General features: G+C 43.7%; 1 protein-coding gene across 1 annotated transcript in view; it reads right to left on the minus strand.

The window, feature by feature from the left end:
- si:ch211-186j3.6 (neural-cadherin) overlaps positions 1-20,495 on the minus strand; it is a 185,276-nt gene that overhangs the window by 104,797 nt on the left and 59,984 nt on the right. Inside the window, 3 exon segments of the mRNA XM_061704891.1 lie at positions 8,802-8,889; positions 8,891-8,945; positions 14,339-14,588. Coding sequence (XP_061560875.1) covers positions 8,802-8,889; positions 8,891-8,945; positions 14,339-14,588 — 393 coding nt within the window.

Here is a 20,495-nt window from a genome sequence, read left to right on the forward strand (position 1 = left end):
GCAGCTTTTTTTTTTTGTTTTTTGTTTTTTTTTGTACAAGGTTCGTCGAGAAGCTAATGACGCCGACAACTAAAAACAAAAAAAACAAACCAAAAAAAGACATCCTTTCTTCAATTATAACAACCCATTGTTTGCTGATCAAATCAGAAATAGTAAAATAGTCTGTGGGTTATTTATTTTTTCATGATTCGAAGCTCGGCTCCGAAGAAGCGAGGAGTCCCGTGAGGAACAGGATTAAACACGAGCCCGGTTGTTGAAAACGTTTATAAATCTCCCTTCAGGGGGATGTATTTTTTTTTTTCCTCCTTCGTCTTTTCATTCATGTATTCTCGGATTCAAAAGGCAAAGCGCTCTTTACGTGATATACTGAGTTGATTTATGTTGTCTTTTAAGTGGTAAATTTAAAAAAAATAAAAATAAAAAAATAACCAATCACAAAAAAGACCAAAGACCATTCCATAAATGACATCTTACAACTCGCAACGCTTTTCATGCTGTTTTCATTGAAACAGCTAAAAACCTTGTCATGCATGGAAAACATATATTTATTAAAGAAAGATTTTTAACCGGTTATAATTTCACATGTCCGCCAAACTATTCTTACCGTAGGAAGTCAAGGAAAATAAATTGGAAAGAGTAACAGTCATCAGCATAAAATCGTAAATAGATTATTTTGAAGTAACATTCTTAGTATTTAAAAAAAAAAAAGAATTTGTATCAAATTTTTATTTGCGAATTTCGAGCTGTACCTTTCGTGAAAAAAATCGCATCTAATTTTAATATTTTTCCTGGAAATTTCAGGTAGAATTCTGAATTGTTTTGCCCAACTTTATTTGGGTCGAAACACACATTTATGCGCAAAATGTAAAGGCATATTTGTAAAAAGAAATCCATAAAAACATGAGTGTGATGCTCGATACAAGTTTTGGGGTTGGAGTACTGCTATATGTCACATGATCAAAATGAACATTTAAACACTTTTTTTTTTTTTTTTTTTTCTGGCGTACTTAATGAAGCGGCCGTAGAGCATATGTTCAGGCAAATGAGCAGAAAGCCCGGAGGGAACACAACTGGGATCACCGACATTAGCGCACACGTATCTTATGCAGATGATGCCACGTACAAACGTGGCCGAGGCGGCTGCCTTTGGACTGCCGAGTCAAATATTCACTCTATGAATCAGTAATAAGATTGGCAGATTGCTGGTGCGTAAGAGAAAGTCTATTAAGCTCGTAGGTTGTCGGCGGCATGGCCCTTGGTTGGCGTGCGCACTCGAGAAATCTGCGTCTATTTTCATTTCAACTTTGACCCGTCCGCCACGCTTCTTCCTCTCCGCCGTCTCGGTCTTCTAAGGCGGCCTCGTCAGTATTCCGACTGCGCAAAGCTGCCGATTGTCAATTAAAATGAGAGAGCGTTCTGGCAGCCGCCTGCACTCGGGTGCACTTTCCCACCTGCACACCTTCATTACAACATTGCCGCTTTCCGTCATTATAACCACCAGAACAAACAGTCCGTGGTGCGCCATCAATTTAGGAGTTGGGGAATGGAAAGCACATGAAAAAGAGGCAAAATTTGGGGTAAAATCACAGCAATTGCGAAAGTACTACAAGAACATTAGTGTCATTTTTTTGGTCTTTTTTTTTTTTTTTTTTTTTTTTTTTCCCGGCAACAAAAATCCTTTATAAGACAAGGAGCCATATGAGGTTCGGTCAAACACCTCTCATTATAAGGCAAAACTCCTATGTGAGATTTCTCAGCCAATCAGCAAATCAAGGTAACGAGCAAACAGCCTTTCGCCGACGGGTCTTTGATCTAAAAAAAAACGGCTGCATACTTGGACCTAATTAATGATGTTTAGACGCACTTCCAAAGGTTTGTTGCGAGTGTAACAGTGACTTTGACGCAAATCGTTTTATTGGTGACACCATGAACTATAAAACAACAAAAACAAGGCTGTGAAAGGGCTTTTGATGGCAAGATAATCATTTATTTACAGAAACATACCGTCAGTGAGGGGCGGGCATCGTTAAGAAGCTCACGATTCGATTCAGTTTGGATTCTTTCAGTTTGATTCAATTCAATATTGATTTAAATGCTCCGATATCGATTCAGCAAGAAGCAGAAATACACAAATAAGTAAAGAGTCATTTTTGACAATTTTGAAATGTTTTATTTAGTTTTTTTGATGACATTTAAAAGAAGCATTTCTCGCCCTCACAATCGACGTGACAAGCCGAGATTCACCGCCTATTCTTTATCTTGTCCTCAAAAGCTGTGCTGATCTCAAATGCAATGTGATGCAATGCTGCCATCTACAGGAAGCTGTTAGTCATTCCAGTGGTTGGGTGACACCCTCTTGACCATGCCGACCCGTTGAAAATCGTACTTGACTGACACTGTTGGGGAGGAGCTAATTAGATGTATCAAGATTGCGTGATTAGGTTAATTCCAAAATGTACTGTATGTAATTGCATTCATGGGAGAAAATCTGTAATTACATTACTTTTGAACGGTTTCATCTTCTTATGAAGCGATAAGTCTAAATTGTGCACATTTGTCATTAGGTCAACATGTTATGATATGGAGGTTTTACACATGCTGCACACATATGCAGTATACGTATAGATACGTATATGTATAACGCAACCAACCTTTTTATTATGTATTTACATTTCATCATGTTTTGTTATCAGTTTATCAATTTGTGCAAAGAACCAATAAAATAATGGTTTTAATCCACTTATTTCGAGGAAACATCCAAGGGTCTTGTTGATACAAAAGACTTAACATGGACAAAAAAAAAAAAAAAGACTCGCTAATGGTTGTAGACTGCGATAAAATGACCAAGGCTTGCGTACTTTAAATCTGAAGCTCTATTCGTGTTCTAACACAAAGATATGGAATATGCATTGCACTGTACATCCGGCACGCAGCAGATGCGGCTCAGTGTGATAAAACAAAGCGGACACACGCGCACTTCGCACGCAGGCACTCAGCCTTAATGAATTGAGACACAAGGCCAGATAGATGTGACTAGTTTGTTAAAGGCAGCGGGCGGACACGATGGGTAGCGAATACGAATACGGCGTGGCCTCCTCCTCGCTCTGCAAAACCACACTGCACAGCTAATGTTTATTTACAGTACTGTATATGCATTCTATTTTTCCCGAACCGTGGAGGCGTCCTGAACGTATTCTGTAATAACAGCTAAGAGGTGAAGACGGGAGCCACACACGCTCGGGCCTAAGTGGACGCAAATTGTACACGGAAAAGGTTTTAGGACATTCCAAGAACACAAAAGCACCAAGGCTAATGTCCCCTCGCATCTTCTCAGACATTTGCGTGTCTTTGTCACACCAGGTCTGTATGCACGCCTCGGTCCGCTTCAGTAGTAAACCTAAAATTAAAATGTTATCCATGTTAAAAGCAGATTTGGAAGAAAACCATTAGACCAGTAGACAACTGCGAATGTTTTAACTTGGCAGAAGAAGGCACCTCACAAAGGGGAAGGGGAGTGTCAGAAGGAAGCGCCAAAAAAAAAAAAAGAATATTGAGAGGATGCTAATAAGGGGAAAGGCGAGGGGGAAGAAGAGGAGCCAGAATAACAATACATTAGCCTGAGGGAAGCCGGGAAAAGAAGCAGGGCAAAGCCGTGTGGGTGTGTTGCAGAAAGCGAGGATCAGATGCAGGTCAGCCATCAGAGCAAACAGCAGCTCAGGGCCAAAGACGGAATAATAGAAAAGCAAAATCATAAAAACCATACAAGAAGACAAGATGACAGCGAGACAACAAGCCTCGTACGCTCACACTTGCACTTGCACACGATGCCGTACACAGCACACAAAAAAAGGACCGCTGAAGCCGAGTCATTTCATCTCGGTCCGCTGCCTTTATCGAGCGAGTCATTTAGCGCTAAGTCGACCGCCAGTTCAGGGTCAATTGGTCTGAGTCTACAGCCGAACGTGAGTCGTTCAGGCCACGTGTGCATATATGTACACGCACGGTGGCTGCGGTCTTTTTTTTATATCGCAGCCATTTCTTTTTGGGTCTTTTTGGGAATGGCGCAACTAGTTTTTCACACCTGGATTTGGGGATCATCTGCCATTTCTCCTCGCAGATCCTCTTCAGTTGTGTCAGGTTGGATGGTGAACGTTGGTGGGCAGCCATTTTCAGGTCTTTCCAGAGATGCTCAATTGGGTTTAAGGCAGGGCTTTGTGGGGGGGGGGGGGGGGGGGGGGGGCAATCAAAAACAGTTGTTCCGAAGCCACTGCTTCGGTATTTTAGCTGTGTGCTTAGGGTCATTGTCTTTTTTTGAAGGTGAACCTTGAGCCCAGTCTGAGGTTCTGAGCACCCTGGAGAAGGTTTTCCTCCAGGATATCCCTGTACTTGGCCGCATTCATCTTTCCTTCGATTGCAACCAGTCGTCCTGTCCCTGCAGCTGACAAAACACCCCCACAGCGTGATGCTGCCACCAACGTGCTTCTCTGTTGGGACTGTATTGGACAGGTGATGAGCAGTGCCTGGTTTTCTCCACACATGCCACTTAGAATTGAGGCCAACAATTTCTATCTTGGTCTCATTAGACCAGAGAATCTTATTTCTCACCATCTTGGAGTCCTTCAGGTGTTTTTTTTTTTTTAGCAAGCTCCATGCGGGCTTTCATGTGCCTTGCCCTGAGGAGAGTCTTCCGTCGGGCCACTCTGCCATAAAGCCCCGACTGGTGGAGGTCCGCAGTGATGGTTGACTTTCTAGAACTGTCTCCCATCTCCCGAATGCATCTCTGGAGCTCAGCCACAGTGATCTTTGGGTTCTTCTTGACCTCTGTTACCAAGGCTCTTCTCCCCCGATTACATTAATGAGGAAAAAAATGAACTTAAATGATTTTAACAAATGGCGGCAATATATAGGAGTGAAGAATTGAAGGGGGTCTGTAAACTTTCCGTACCCACTGTATATATAGTTTTTGGTAATCACACCATCCCGACACCAAAGGAAATAAAAATAGATACTGCAAGTTTAGAAAGGGTAGACGAGAATACATTCTTATGAATTATAATCCACCCCAAATTCATCTGGAAACCACGTCGGCTCCAAGGTGGCACAGAGTGTGGGCATGCTGGGAAAAAAAGCGAGGCACATTCTGAGTCATAAATCAATGCATAAATTGTACTGCACTTTCGTTTTACCATTTGTTTCTTATTTTGTGGAAGTGTAGGGTAACACCTCCAAAGGGCACTGTACAACCGATATGCACGATGCAAATGAAGAGCCATTGGAATGGCGAACAATGGAGGTTACTCCGAACATACCAATTTACTGTTTCTAAAGTTTTCTGAAAGCTGTGAGAATGGCCGACCTGAAGAATTAAAAGAAAGTCAAACAGCCGCACAATTTAAACGACATTTCAATAATACACAGTATTCGGGATGGAACAATATTCACGATACCGCACAATTAAAAGTGCGTTGATATCGTTGTGGTCGTGTCTCAGTATAAAATAATGAGCAGTTGCGTTTAAAATTTAGTTTTGGGCCAGCTATACGCAGCCACACCGCGTAGCCAGGCTGTTACAGCCAGACGACAGCGCTCCGCTTCCTCATTAAGAGTATAAACCTTTAAGAGTGCGCCTGAAGTTTATTACGTCACTTGAATTTTTGGACTCAAGCAAAGAAATCACTGTTAGTAGACAGTATCCAATTTTTAATATAATACAACCCCAATTCCAATCAAGTTGGGACGTTGTGTTAAACATCAATAAAAGCAGAATACAATCATTTGCCAATCATGTTCAACGTATATTTAATTGAATACACTACAAAGACAAGATATTTCATGTTCAAACTGATAGCAAATAATCATGAACTTAGAATTTTATGGCTGCAACACGTTCCAAAAAAGCTGGGACAGGTGGCAAAAAAGACGGAGAAAGTTGAGGAATGCTACTCAAACACCTGTTTGGAACATCCCACAGGTGAACAGGCTAATGGGGAACAGGTGGGTGCCATGATTGGGTAGAAAAGGAGCTTCCCTGAATTGCTCAGTCATTCACAAGCAAAGATGGGGCGAGGTTCACCTCTTTGTGCACACGTGCGTGAGAAGGTAGTCCAACAGTTTAAGGAAAATGTTCCTCAATGTACAATTTAGGGATTTCATCATCTACGGTCCATAATATCATCAAAAGGTTGAGAGAATCTGGAGAAATCACTGCATGTAAGTGGCAAGGCCGAAAACCAACATTAAATGCCCGTGACCTTCGATCCCTCAGGCGGCACTGCATCAAAAACCGACATCAAAGTGTAAAGGATATCACCACGTCGGCTCATGAACACGTCAGAAAACCAATGTCAGTCAATAACAGTTTGGCGCTACATCCGTAAGTGCAACTTGAAAGTCTACTATGCAAGGCAAAAGCCATTTATCAACAACACCCAGAAACGCCGCCGGCTTCTCCGGGCCCGAGCTCAACTCAGGTGGACTGATGCAAAGTGGAAAAGTGTTCTTTGGTCCGACGAGTCCACATTACAAATTGCTTGTGGAAATTGTGGACGTCGTGTCCTCCGGGCCAAAGAGGAAAAGAACCATCCGGACTGTTATGGACGCAAAGTTCAAAAGCCAGCATCTGTGATGGTTTGGGGCTGTGTTCGTGCCAATGGCATGGGTAACTTACACATCTGTGAAGGCACCATTCATGCTGAAAGGTACATACAGGTTTTGGAGAAACATACGCTGCCATCCAAGCAACGTCTTTTTCATGGACGCCCCTGCTTATTTCAGCAAGACAATGCCAAGCCACATTCTGCACGTGTTACAACAGCGTGGCTTCGTAGTAAAAAAAGTGCGGGTACCATTGAAAATATGTGGCGCACTATGAAGCGTAAAATACGACAACGGAGACCCCGGACTGTTGAACAGCTGAAGCTGTACATCGAGCAAGAATGGGAAAGAATTCCACTTACAAAGCTTCAACAATTAGTGTCCTCAGTTCCCAAACGTTTATTGAATGTTGTTCAAAGAAAAGGTGATGTACAGTTGTAAACATGACCCTGTCCCAGCTTTTTTTTAACATGACCCTGTCCCAGCTTTTTTGGAACATGTTGCAACCATAAAATTCTAAGTTCATGATTATTTGCTAAAAACGATCAAGTTGATCAGTTTGAACATTAAATATCTTGTCTTTGTAGTGTATTCAATTAAATATAGGTTGAACATGATTTGCAAATCATTGTTTTTATTCATCTTAAACACAACGTCCCAGCTTCATTGGCTCAGGGCGCGCTCAAAGCAACACTGAAGGTCTGACTTCATTGGAATTGGGGTTGTATATATTGGTAAAAATATTGGCACCCCATGGGTGTCATTATTATTGAGCACGACTGTCGTTTCAACACAACAATTTAAAAAACAAAATAAAAAAAAACACACCACACCTACGACAAAGTCATTATATAAATAAAAATCTAACATAACACAAGAGACAATTGCAAATAATTTTAAAACAGTAAAAAAAAAAAAAAAAAAATACTGCGTTGAAATCCAAAGAATAAAAATGGGTTTTAAGGCGTGTTTGAGAAAATGGACAATGCTTGTCTAATGTTTCGATTTCGGTACCACCAGGAGCAGCTGGTCAGCTGACCTTAGGCACCAGGGAGGAACGCAGATCAGAGCGGTACGGGCCATTTTCGAGATTTGGAAACAAATACGTGTTCCAGTTGCAATGTGAGGGAGGTCTGGCTGTTCAAAGCAACACTGACTGTCCAGGTACGCAGCCAGTACAGGTTGATGTTGTCTCAATCTGCATCGAAACTTCATTTGGTGCGGGTATGCACATGCTCAAACACAATATAGCACACAGAGCAGAAAAGGTTTGTTGTTTATTGGTGTTTATTGGCACCCTCCGACAGCGCCTGTTTATTTATGGCTCGTAATAGGAAAGCGCGTGATCGTCATATTGACTGAGCCGTTCCCATCCTAATGGCCCCCTTAAATCTGCGAGAAATGCACTGTATATTTTGGGTCTGATTTACAGGCAGATTAACACTTGGGGGTAGGGGAGTGGTAGGGGGAAGGGGGGGGGGGGGGTTTCAGTGATTTTGTGTGTGTGTGACGCAATCAAGGCTTTCCATCACCATCGGCAGGAAACAGGATAAGACGACGAGCGAGGGCGGAGTTCGTAGCGGTCCACGTCCATTACGAGAATGATAAAAAAGGATTTGAAAGAGCAAATAAGGGAGCTCGCGCAGACCTCGCCGCGTCAACCTTGCCTCGGCCGCCATCGCAACGTCTGTGTGTGCGTGCGTGCAGGACAATGCTCCTGGCAGTCATTTCAAAGCATAACAAAGAGTAAAAGGTGCCTCCAGTTATTTTATTTATTATTCAGATGTATACAGGGATTCAGTTAGTGGCTCTTTCTTTCTTTCTTTTTTTACACCGAGTACCACATCAAAAAAAAAAAATACTACTTAATACTTGAAACGTCCCCATAAATATTCAAATGCATGTTCATTAGAACCTGTATTATTGTAAGCCACTGTAACAATATGCAGTTCAACGCACACATTAAAAGAACAAAAAAACTGTACTTCAGTCGTCATTTAATTAAAATGTTCGATTATATTTTTTTCAAATGAAACCGCCTCTATGCACAAGAGTCATTCGAATACGTTTGATTGTATTTCACGCTTTAAACATTGGGAATTGGATTTGCATTTTAGTCAGTGATTGCGCACTTTTGAGGATTGGAAAAGTGTTTGTTTTTGTGTTCAGTGAAGCGATGTGGACCGCAAGTGAACATTTTCTTTTACCTTTCTGGCTGTCGATGACGAAGTTGCCCTCCTCGTTGCCCGAGGCGATGCGGTACGTGATACCGTCTCCGTCGGGATCTTTGGCCAAGCACGGTGGCCACTAACGTGTTGGGGCCGGCGTCCTCAGACACGAACGTCCGGTAGCTGACGGAGAAAACACAATAAAATACACAATTAACCTAATTATTGGACTATTATTAACATACGCCTGAGCGCTTTTCGTTCATGCTACATCCCTTTACAAATGTTTTGGTGGGAGGTCTGACTATTTACCGCTGTGCTGTGTTAGCATGACTGCCGTGAAGAAGATGCTTTAAAACAACAAAGCTACGCAGTGGGCTCACGCTTCCAAACAGTAGCGTACCTGGGTGCGGATTTGTTATGTTGTTTGGCGAAAACAGAAACGCAGCTCGGAGCTAAAACGCTGTCGGCGTGCAAAGTCGGACGCGGTTTTATGTATTTATTTGTAAAAAAAAAAAAATGTTTTAAAAAAGTCAATAAATAAATGCCGCTTTCCGTTTTTACCGCCTACTTCGTCGGTCCGACCGTGAGCCGCAGGTGTTCGGGAAAATAAAGAAGTACGCGAGTAAAGAACAGCACTTTAAAACCTAATATCAGCATATAACGCAAACTGTGGCCTTTCGACCGAGGGGGGTATGGGGGGGGGGGGGGCGCTCGCTTTTACTCACACGTTCTGCGAGAACTCATTTTTCATCAGCTGCCGCCGCCTTCGCCGGCAGAGTTTAGCTGGCACGCTTGAAATTCCCCTCAGTTTCTGTCTTCGCGTCTCGCTCAACGCTTTGAAGCGGCGCTTTGAAGCCTCGCCGCACATCCACTTCCGGATAGTTACCTGCGCTATAGAGCAGGACCAAGTAGTCATCGTCCGCAATCGCTATTGGTTAATTTGGTCGAAACGTGTATCTTAACTTGGGACATTTGCGCCCGAATATTGAATGTACAAAAATTCGTTTGTTCGGTAATATTCTACTTTCAAGAGATGGTGAATTTTGGGTTTTCGTTTGCACTAAGCTATGATGATCAAAATGAAGTCATCCATATTTAAAACACGATGAAATATTTCACTCGGAGTGGGTGTCGTATAATATTAAGTTTCACTTTTGGAATTGAACTACCGAACTAAATTCAGCTTTTGAGACGACGGCGGCAGTCGGCTGGATCTAGATTCGCGCCTGGAAAAGGCATTTTTTTGTCGTTCAAGATCAGCTTTTCCGATTGGCCGTTACGTCTGCCACCTTACGACATCGTTCACCTGCATTTCGCGCTTGGCCCCAAAGAATTTGGTTGAAATCTGCACGGAAACTCGAGTCGCACTCCACAGTCTTTGAATCCCAGTCGACTGATTGTAGCGCTGATGAAGCGCCTGCATTTTGAGTCGTGCCGGTCAATTTTTTTTGCAGGTTAATCCAACTTGACGGCGGAACGACCTCACGGTCAACATGAATAAACTCCTTCCACTTTTCGTGTGGGCGACCGGCCGAACGCATTTGGACCCTGCGCACGTCTCTAATTTGTCCCGATCGACTTTGCGATCAAATGAAAAGCACCTCGGACATACACCAGCACACACTAATTACATTTTAACCCCTGTTTCGCCCGCGCAACTTTTGTTTTCATCGCACGGCCGCCTCAGCCTGCGGGAAAGCGAACGCTCCCGCAGGGCCGTTGAAATTAATTACTGAATTTAATTATTGACTTCATTTGCTTTGTTGAGCTGGAGGCCAGTGGTTAGTGAGCGACGACTGGCGTCCAATTCTACGGGGGTAGTGGTCGCCGATCGCATCATTCATCTTGACCACCTCCTCCTGCGAGTTGAATTCAATCAGCAGGCGGCTTGTCGAATTGAATTGTTGACTTTATGTTGAATTGGGTGACTTTAAGTCACTTGTGGAGAATGAGGTTCGTTTCTTTGCGCTTTCATTTCTTTGAGAGATGAAAATAGTTGATTTGGTCTTTGAGTTTCGGGACATTGGAAACAAGAGTTCTTGCTTTGACCACGGATGGTAATCCGAATACGAATCCAAATCAGAATCAGGATCATGAATCAGAATCAGAATCAGAATCCTCCTCCAAGTATGGCTTGAAATTTGATTTGTATTGTTAGTGAATGAGAGCTGAAAAGTGTTGATTCTGCCTTTGCGCTAAGAAATCAATAGGGTTTTGGCTTTGGGTCATATTTGGACTTTTGAAAAAAAAAAAAAAAAAAAAAAAGAGCAATTTGAAAACCGTTGTCGGTTTATGAACTTAGCAAGGAGAGTCCAAACCTGACCTTGCATACTGAATTCCCCGCATCTTTTCTCGAAACAATTTTTCCTCATTTTGTCATTTTTCTTTTCATCGCACTTGCATTGAAGAACGCATCGTTTTGTTGTGGTGGTGGTGCTGGAGGGGTTGCCATGGCAACAGCAGTAAATTGGCGGCGAATTCAGCGGCGGTCCGCCGACGGGAGGGAGCGACGGCTCACTGAGGCGCCGGCGGCGGCGGCCTGCCATTCGGTGGAACCGAAGATAGATGCACGTTGACGCACTTCAACTCTCCGCCGTGGCTGACGCACGTCCGTAACGCAACCGCGGCCTTAAGAAGCGCTCCATAATGACGCCTTGGGAGGAACACTGGTCATATGCACAAGGTGGTTTTATTACTTTTTTAAAAATTGCTTTTTGTGGTCTCTTTTCTCTCTGTCTGTCAACTCTAACAACCAAGTGCCAGCAGATGTCTTGATGAATTTTGTCTCTTCTCTTCTTCTCGTGTCCATCAAACTAGCTCGTGTTTGTTGTTTTGTTGCTCTTTGTTGTCTCGCTGTTCGCTAGCTGTCTTCGACAAACATACACATTAGCAGATGCTTATGCTACTGTCGTCTTGTGTCACTGCTTTTTTTGTTGTTGTTGTTGTCACTCCGCACGTAACCTCTCAAACCAAGTGCAGAGCAACCTCGGTGTTTGCGATGAATGCGTTCTGGAAAGCCCGACTACAACCGAATCGTACGAAAACCAAAGCAATATTTCCCATTGGAAACAATGTCAATCCAATTAATCCGTCTCATAGCCTCAAAAATATCAACAAAAAACACAAGTTATAGAGAATAACTATCATTTTACATACAGACTAAAGTGTGAGATTAATATAAATGATCTAATGAAGTGGATAAATGAACATTTAAAAGCACTTTTTTACCTTTATTGAAAATAGTGTATCGATGGCAGGAGACGAAGGACACATTGTCATACTTTGCTACAAATTATTTCTTGAATTCTATCGCGTTTCTCACTTTCCTTATCAAATGGAAAATTGGCACTTGGAAAATGTGGGGCAACACAGGTGTAACATCGTGTCGAAGGTTAGTTATTCAAAATAAAAGCACACTAGTATAATAACAGTTTCACAACACTTAACTTAGCCATGGTGGTCACACTTAAACTATTTGGTGTTTGTTTATTGAGTGCGATGGCTAAATAAGCCATCATGTGACCAAAGAACTAGTTATTATACTGTATTGCATGCTTATTTTGAAGGTCTGACTTTGTGACAGGATGCGTTAGTCGATGACGAATTGCCGTCTGTTGGGCCCTTTTCAGATATTCTCCGGATAAACACGGGTCGATCCCGGGAAGTGAATTGCTGAGTCACACATTTTGTGTTTTGTTTAGTTTTGTTTTAAACAAAAACTGAGCGGATCGATCAAAACGGGGACAACCTTTAGATCAGTGGTTCTTAACCTTGCTGAACCATTTTTGCACGTAACCATTTTTGGGCTGTTTTTTTTATTATCGGATGTGCCGTCTGACGGCACAGCAATGCTACTCAAGTTAACTGTATCGTTGAAATGTTAAATAAAGATAGTTTAAAAAAGAAACCAAGCGTTTCAAGTCAAGGTGCAGCGCCGCAACGGTAAACGCCAATTTTGACGCCCCCTTGCGTTTTGAACGGCACGAACAAGGCGTTCAAACTGCAGTGCAAAAAGGCTTTTACGGATAAAGCACGCACGCACACGCGGTGTGTGTCGAGTCCTCCGTCGAACCCCAGCGACTGCCTCGCCGAACCCCTGGGGTCCGATCGAACCCAGATTAAGAACCACTGCTTTCGATCAAACAAATTTGTCAAGAACTGAATTGTACAAAAACCGGGGCCTACGAACACCAAGGTTCTACTCTACCAACAGGTATAATTGCTACTGTGGACGTTTGGTATTGGTTTCGATCTCTCCTCTCGCTGTCGGTTCCCTCTCAAACTAAATACCAGCAGGTGTTCATGCTATTGTTGTCGCATCTTGTGCGTTTGTGTGTGTTTGTGTTATATTGAAGTGTCCATTGCCGTTATCTGTTTAATTCCAGCAGCTGCAGTGGCAGGTTGAATTCTACATGGGGAGAAAGGGGACTCAGTATTCCGCTGACATTAAATCAATAGAACTACAGGCACACACACACACACACACACACGCACGCGTACACGACCGAAACAAAGCAAGCACGTCTACGAAGCAGACGTATGAGTGCGTTTTACAAGTACATCACTCGCTCCAGTCCGTCATGCCGCTTTTCCGGAATCTTCTCTGTGATTGACGCCACACACAGTCACGCGCACACACACACACACACACACACACACATACACACACACACACACACACACACACACACACACACGCACAGTCACGTTGCGGTCTCCTGAGGGTGCGGGTGGCCATGGCTGATTGACCCCGGCTCACCACTTCTGCCCGGCTCTCTGCCAGAAAATCAGCCAATTAAAAAGATGCCGGCACCGCAGCGGCACTGGAGGGGGCGGGGGGGTGATTGTGAGGTTAGGACTGAGGCATTGTGGGTAATAGCAGCTGCACACAGCTCCAAACTGGGAAGTAGCTGCGAGGCGGCGCTGACCTGAGAGCGGAGCTCGCCGCTTCACACGCTCGCCGTCAGCCACACGATGCCATTATCTTCTTATCAGACATCGCTCAAAACAATCAGCTCGTGTCTGCTGAGGGCAAGCTGAAGTTATTGTCTGATTTTATTTATATGTCACAACTCTGGAAACTTATTGGGCTAATCTGGGATCTTGAGAATCAAATTTTGTGCCACATCGGGTGTAAATAGAATCAATGAATAAAATGGCGGGTGTGATCCCATCAGTCTTATGTTATGTTCCAAAGACTGAAGTACTGACTCAAGTGTTTCAGGCGCAAATTTTACCATTTATTTGAGTTCTGGGAAGAACCTAAGACCTGACAAATTCTGTCGGCTAAGACACTGACATCGCAGATCCCTAAGCTACCCGGGGAATTTACAAAGTTTTGGCTGCTGAAGTGCTGAGTAGAATTCAGGACAGATATGAAAAAATAAATACAATAAAAAGTCAAAGACGGAAACAATTTAACCAAGACCAGGGGAGAAGCAAGAATTTCCTTCGAGATCAATAAAGTCTCTACTGAACCTCAGAATTAAGACTGCTAAAGTGTTGAATAGAACCCAGGACAGACATGACAAATGCGATACATTCATCTTACTCAAACGTCCGCTTTTACTCACACGTTCTGCGAGAACTCGGGCGGCTCGTCGTTGACGTTGTCCATGCGCACCCTCACGGTGGCTGTGCCAGTGCGCGGCACCGCTCCCTTGTCCACCGCCATCACGACAAACTCGTACAGATGGTTGGACCTCTCGTAGTCCAGCGGTCCGGCCGGGAAGATGGTGCCGTGCGGGGACACGGTGAAGTCGGGACTCAGCGTGTAGTACGTCAACTCGGCATTTTTCTCAGAGTCGCAGTCGCTGGCGGAAACTGAAAGGTCGGGACGTGAAAAAGATGAACAGTGAATCAGATGGACCTGGCATTTTGATTGCCTGCTCAAAAAAAACCCCCAAAAAACTCAATGAACTTGGGTATTACCTATCACTGCCGTGGATGTTTACTGTATATTTGTCAACTCCAGTTCACAAATATAACAAACCCGTTTAGTGCCACTGAGGAATATATTCGTCAAGTTTGTTTTCTAACAGCTAGGTGTGAAAGAGGATCTCACCCAGCTGTCTCAACCACCAGTTTTAAATGTATTACTTTTTTGTAATTTTCAATTGAACATTTTTATTTTTTATTTTTTTATTTTGTAAAACTATCTTGAATCATATTACTGCAGTGCAATAAATACCTTCATTGTTAGCTAACCTAGACACATCGGAAATGTGACAAAATGTTTTCAGTTTGTAATGATTTTTTAACTTTCTTATTTTAATTGATTTATTCTAATAAATTCAAAAAAGAAAGAAAATTAGGGGGGGAAAGGACTGTGTTTTATTGGTTTGCGATTAACAGTGGTTAGCCAACACTAAGCTACCGTAATTTCTCGTGTATAATACGCTCCCCCAAAGTTGACCAAAAAATTCTGGTAAACCCTTTCTACCTATGTATAATGCATTTTTACAATGCATGATTTTGCTTCTACCCATATGATCAAACCATGAAGTATTATCTGTATTTTGTTAGTTTTTTCAAATAATTATTCTGAAGTTCAGCCCTTTATTTGAACACGTAATACTTTTATTTTTATTTACTTGCCCTTATTTTGAAATTCACAGCCCTACTTTTATTTCATAAATGAGAAAACACAGTTGCGCTCATTTGTTTGCATTAAAATTAAAGTGTACACCTTTCTCATAACCTCTAGGTGGCGGTGGCATATGGGAATGAGAGCGTACAGCTTTTTCATAACCTCTAGATGGCGGCATACATTTATAAAATGTGAAAGTTTTTTTTCATTTTCCCCTATACCTATGTATAATGCTCACTATTGACTTGACATTTTTGTGTGGGGGTGTGCGCATTATACATGAGAAATGATGGTAATTGCGAAGAATCCCACATATTTACATTAGCGATAAAAGTCATTATTCCTGTATTCCACGATTTTGTGCAAACAAAGTTGCGTTGGCAGGAGCGCTAACTGACCGTTTGGCAGAATGTCCACTCAACTAATTGTCGGCGAGTGAGCGAGCACATTTGGATCGGACACATTGGGAATCCATGCAGGCCGAGTGGCAAAGTGATTGCCTTGCGGAAATGGCGCGCACCACAAGGGACATGAACAAGCATATTTTCCGCTAACGAGAACTTTTTTCGCCCCGTCAAAATCTCGATTTTCCAATTTATCTTGCTTTGCATCTGGCCGCAGCGAAAACATGAATAAACACGATGTGGCTTCGACTGCTTTTTTTGCCGAGGAAAGATTAAAATAAAAAAAATGATTCAAATCGAGCGTCGCAGCAAACGATCACATTGTTTCATAAAAAGCAGCTTTTTGAAGTGACATTCTCCTTTCTAGTTGTTTGATTGTGTAATTGCACTGCTGATACACGATGTTCAGCAGGGACGCAACTAAAGTGACACTTTTTATGCATTTCTGAATAATAATTTGCGGTTTCATTTAAAGGTGCCTCATTAAAATAATAATACAACCTGAAGATTCACATGAGAACACAAACATAACACAATAAATACAATAAAATGACATAAAATAAAATTAAATACAATTAAATACAATTAGAGTAAGTGTGGTTGGGTGTCCCAAAAATAGCAATATGTGTCATTTATTATGTTTATTACGATTAAATCAAATTCAGCCATTCAACCTTTGTTACTTTGGAATTTGATGGCAAATCCTTTTAAAATAAAAACCAATAATTCAAATATCTGCGCCGTGAGATTAAGCCATTATTACGAGTTCACTTACTTAACCTAAACATTTACATTATTATGTTTTAAATAATTATTGATATTTGTTGATGACAGTTTTAGTAGATACACTTCAGCTGAAAGTTTTGATTAAATTAAATTTTAGAAAATTATGTTCAGAGTCATCTATTCATTGTGAGTTCACTAATGCATCTTTGGAATCTGACCAAAAATTTATTGCAACGTTCCAAAAATGAAAAAATATGTTTCAATTTAATTTAATTAATTAGATTAAATTTATTGATGTAGAATTTAATTACATTACATTAAATAACATTTGTGCAGTCAGATGTATCCACTCATTGCGAGTTCACCGAAAAGTTTATTATTCAAATGATTAAATAATTTAAAAAAATTAAACATTTAAAAAGTCAAAATATGAAATGAGGATAATTATATTAGATAAAATTTGTGCGATCAGATTTATCCATTACTTCACTTGTGCATCTTCGGAACCCAAAAGTGTATTATTAAATGAAAAAAAATATTTCAAATGTTATAATGAAAATTATAAAACATGTATATGTGTGGGCTCTGGTACCAGTCCTCTCGAGAGGGGTTGGACTCTCTTCCACTATGGAGTTGCCCACGGTGAGAGGCACCGAGCAGGTGTGGGTATACTTATTGCTCCCCGGCTCGGCGCCTGTACGTTGGGGTTCACCCCGGTGGACGAGAAGGTAGCCTCCCTCCGCCTTCGGGTGGGGGGACGGGTCCTGACTGTTGTTTGTGCCTATGCACCAAACACCAGTTCAGAGTACCCACCCTTTTTGGAGTCCTTGGAGGGGGTGCTGGAGAGCGCTCCCGCTGGGGACTCCATCGTTCTGCTGGGGGACTTCAATGCTCACGTGGACAATGACAGTGAGACCTGGAGTGGCGGGATTGGGATGAACGGCCCCCCGATCAGAACCCGAGCGGTGTTCTGTTATTGGACTTCTGTGCTCGTCACGGATTGTCCATAACGAACACCATGTTCAAGCATAAGGGTGTCCACATGTGCACTTGACACCAGGACACCCTCGGTCGCAGTTCGATGATCGACTTTGTGGTCGTGTCATCGGACTTGCGGCCACATGTCTTGGACACTCGGGTAAAGAGAGGGGCGCAGCTGTCAACTGATCACCACCTGGTGGTGAGTTGGCTCCGATGGTGGGGGAAGATGCCGGTCCGACGTGGCAGGCCCAAACGTATTGTGAGGGTCTGCTGGTAACGTCTGGCGGAATCCCCTGTCAGGAGTTTCAACTCCCACCTCCGACAGAACTTTGCTCATGTTCCGGGGGAGGCGAGGGACATCGAGTCCGAGTGGACCATGTTCCGCGCCTCCATTGCTGAGGCGGCCAACCGGAGTTGTGGCCGTAAGGTGGTCGGTGCCTGTCGTGGCGGCAATCCCCGAACCCGTTGGTGGACACCAATGGTGAGGGATACCGTCAAGCTGAAGAAGGAGTCCTATCGGGCCTTTTTGGCCTGTGGGACTCCTGAGGCAGCTGATGAGTATCGGCTGGCCAAGCGGAATGCAGCTTTGGTGGTCACTGAAGCAAAAACTCGGGAATGGGAGGAGTTCGGTGAGGCCATGGAGAAAGACTTCCGGATGGCTTCGAGGAAATTCTGGTCCACCATCCGACGTCTCAGGAGGAGAAAGCAGTGCACCATCAACACTGTGTATAGTGGGGATGGGGCACTGCTGACCTCGACTCGGGACGTTGTGAGCCGGTGGGGAGAATACTTCGAAGACCTCCTCAATTCCACCAACACGCCATCCGATGAGGGAGAAGAGTCTGGGTTCTCTGAGGTGGACTCTCCTATCTCTGGGGTTGAGGTCACCGAGGTGGTTAAAAAGCTCCTCGGTGGCAGGGCCCCGGGGGTGGATGAGATTCGCCCAGAGTTCCTCAAGGCTCTGGATGTTGTAGGGCTGTCCTGGTTGACACGCCTCTGCAACATCGCGTGGACATCGAGGACAGTGCCTCTGGATTGGCAGACTGGGGTGGTGGTCCCCCTTTTTAAGAAGGGAGACCGGAGGATGTGTTCCAACGAAAGGGGGATCACACTCCTCAGCCTCCCTGGTAAGGTCAATTCAGGGGTGCTGGGGAGGAGGGTCCGTCGGGAAGTTGAATCCCAGATTCAGGAGGAGCAGTGTGGTTTTCCTCCTGGCCGTGGAACAGTGGACCAGCTCTACACGCTTGGCAGGGTCCTCGATGGTGCATGGGAGTTCGCCCATGCACCAGTCTACATGTGTTTTGTGGACTTGGAGAAGGCGTTCGACCGTGTCCCTCGGGTGGTCCTGTGGGGGGTGCTTCGGGAGTATGGGGTACCGAACCCCCTGATACGGGCTGTTCGGTCCCTGTACGACCGGAATCAGAGTTTGGTCCGCATATCCGGCAGTAAGTCGGACTCGTTTCCGGTGAGGGTTGGACTCCGCCAAGGCTGCCCTTTGTCACCGATTCTGTTCATAACTTTTATGGACAGAATTTCTAGGCGCAGCCGAGGCATAGAGGGGGTCCGGTTTGGTGGCCTCAGTATTGCATCTCTGCTTTTTGCAGATGATGTGGTTCTGTTGGCTTCATCAAGCCGTGACCTCCAACTCTCACTGCAGGAGTTCGCAGCCGAGTGTGAAGCGGCTGGGATGAGAATCAGCACCTCCAAATCTGAGACCATGGTCCTCAGTCAGAAAAGGGTGGCGTGCCCTCTCCGGGTCGGGGATGAGATCCTGCCCCAAGTGGAGGAGTTCAAGTATCTTGGGGTCTTGTTCACGAGTGAGGGAAGAATGGAACCAGCAGGCGGATCGGTGCAGCGTCTGCAGTGATGCGGACTTTGTATCGATCCGTTGTGGCAAAGAAGGAGCTAAGCCGAAAGGCGAAGCTCACGATTTACCGGTCGATCTCCGTTCCCCACTCTCACCTGTGGTCACGGGCTGTGGGTCGTGACCGAAAGAACGAGATCCCGGATACAAGCGGCCGAAATGAGTTTCCTCCGCAGGGTGTCCGGGCTCTCTTTTAGAGATAGGGTGAGAAGCTCGGTCATCCGGGAGGATCTCAGAGTAGAGCCGTTGCTCCTTCACATCGAGAGGAGCCAGATGAGGTGGCTGGGGCATCTGATTCGGATGCCTCCCGGATAACCGAGCTTTTAAATAGAATAAATAAATAAATAAATAAATAAATAGAAAAGAAAAAATAAAATAAATAATGTATTGTTTTGCTTTTTCTTTGGCTTTATGTCCGACATCGTCACCTGATTCAAATAAAATTCAACCTTAGACTCTTTGATTGTTAAATTGTGTAAACTTATTTCTCCACTTGTATGACAAATGCTTCGCTTTCACATTAATATTCATTAATAAACTTAATAAACTGGGTGCTTTACTGTTTTATTGAATGACAGATAAGAATGATGAACGACTGTTATGACTAAAAGCAACGACTGCCGCAATTAGTGTTTAAATAATTGTTTAAATCATTTTTGGAGGTCTTTTTAGGAATGTCTTACTTCTTGGGAAAAAAAACAAAAACCTAAAAATGCAGCAGAGGCGACACGATAAAGGTCATTAAAATCTTCAATTTGCATCCTATTGATTACTGCATTTGGCTTTATTAAGTTTGTTGATGAGCTTTTTTTCTGACGAGCCGAGACCCAGACGGCGACCGGCGCAAAGACGGCCCCCGTCCGACGTGAAGCAAAACAAAAAAAGCCGATTGTTAGCATTGTGCGCGGGCGCGTGTCTGCTTGTAATATAAGCGCAAAACGGGAGGCTCACATCGTCATGGAAACCATACATTTGCTCAGGAAGTTTTTTTGAAGAGAAGAAGAGTCTCTGCTCGGGTGAAGGGCAAAGTTGATAAAACAGTGGTGAGGCCAGCCGTTGATGTACGGATTCGATGACGCGCTGTGGCGACCCCAAATGGGACAAGCCGAAAGGAAAAGAAGAAGAAAAGAACAAAGATTTGCTTGTTGTCCTGTGCGTCACCCACA

This window comes from Phycodurus eques, chromosome 2 (genome assembly GCF_024500275.1).
Source record: "Phycodurus eques isolate BA_2022a chromosome 2, UOR_Pequ_1.1, whole genome shotgun sequence".
NCBI lineage: Eukaryota > Metazoa > Chordata > Actinopteri > Syngnathiformes > Syngnathidae > Phycodurus > Phycodurus eques.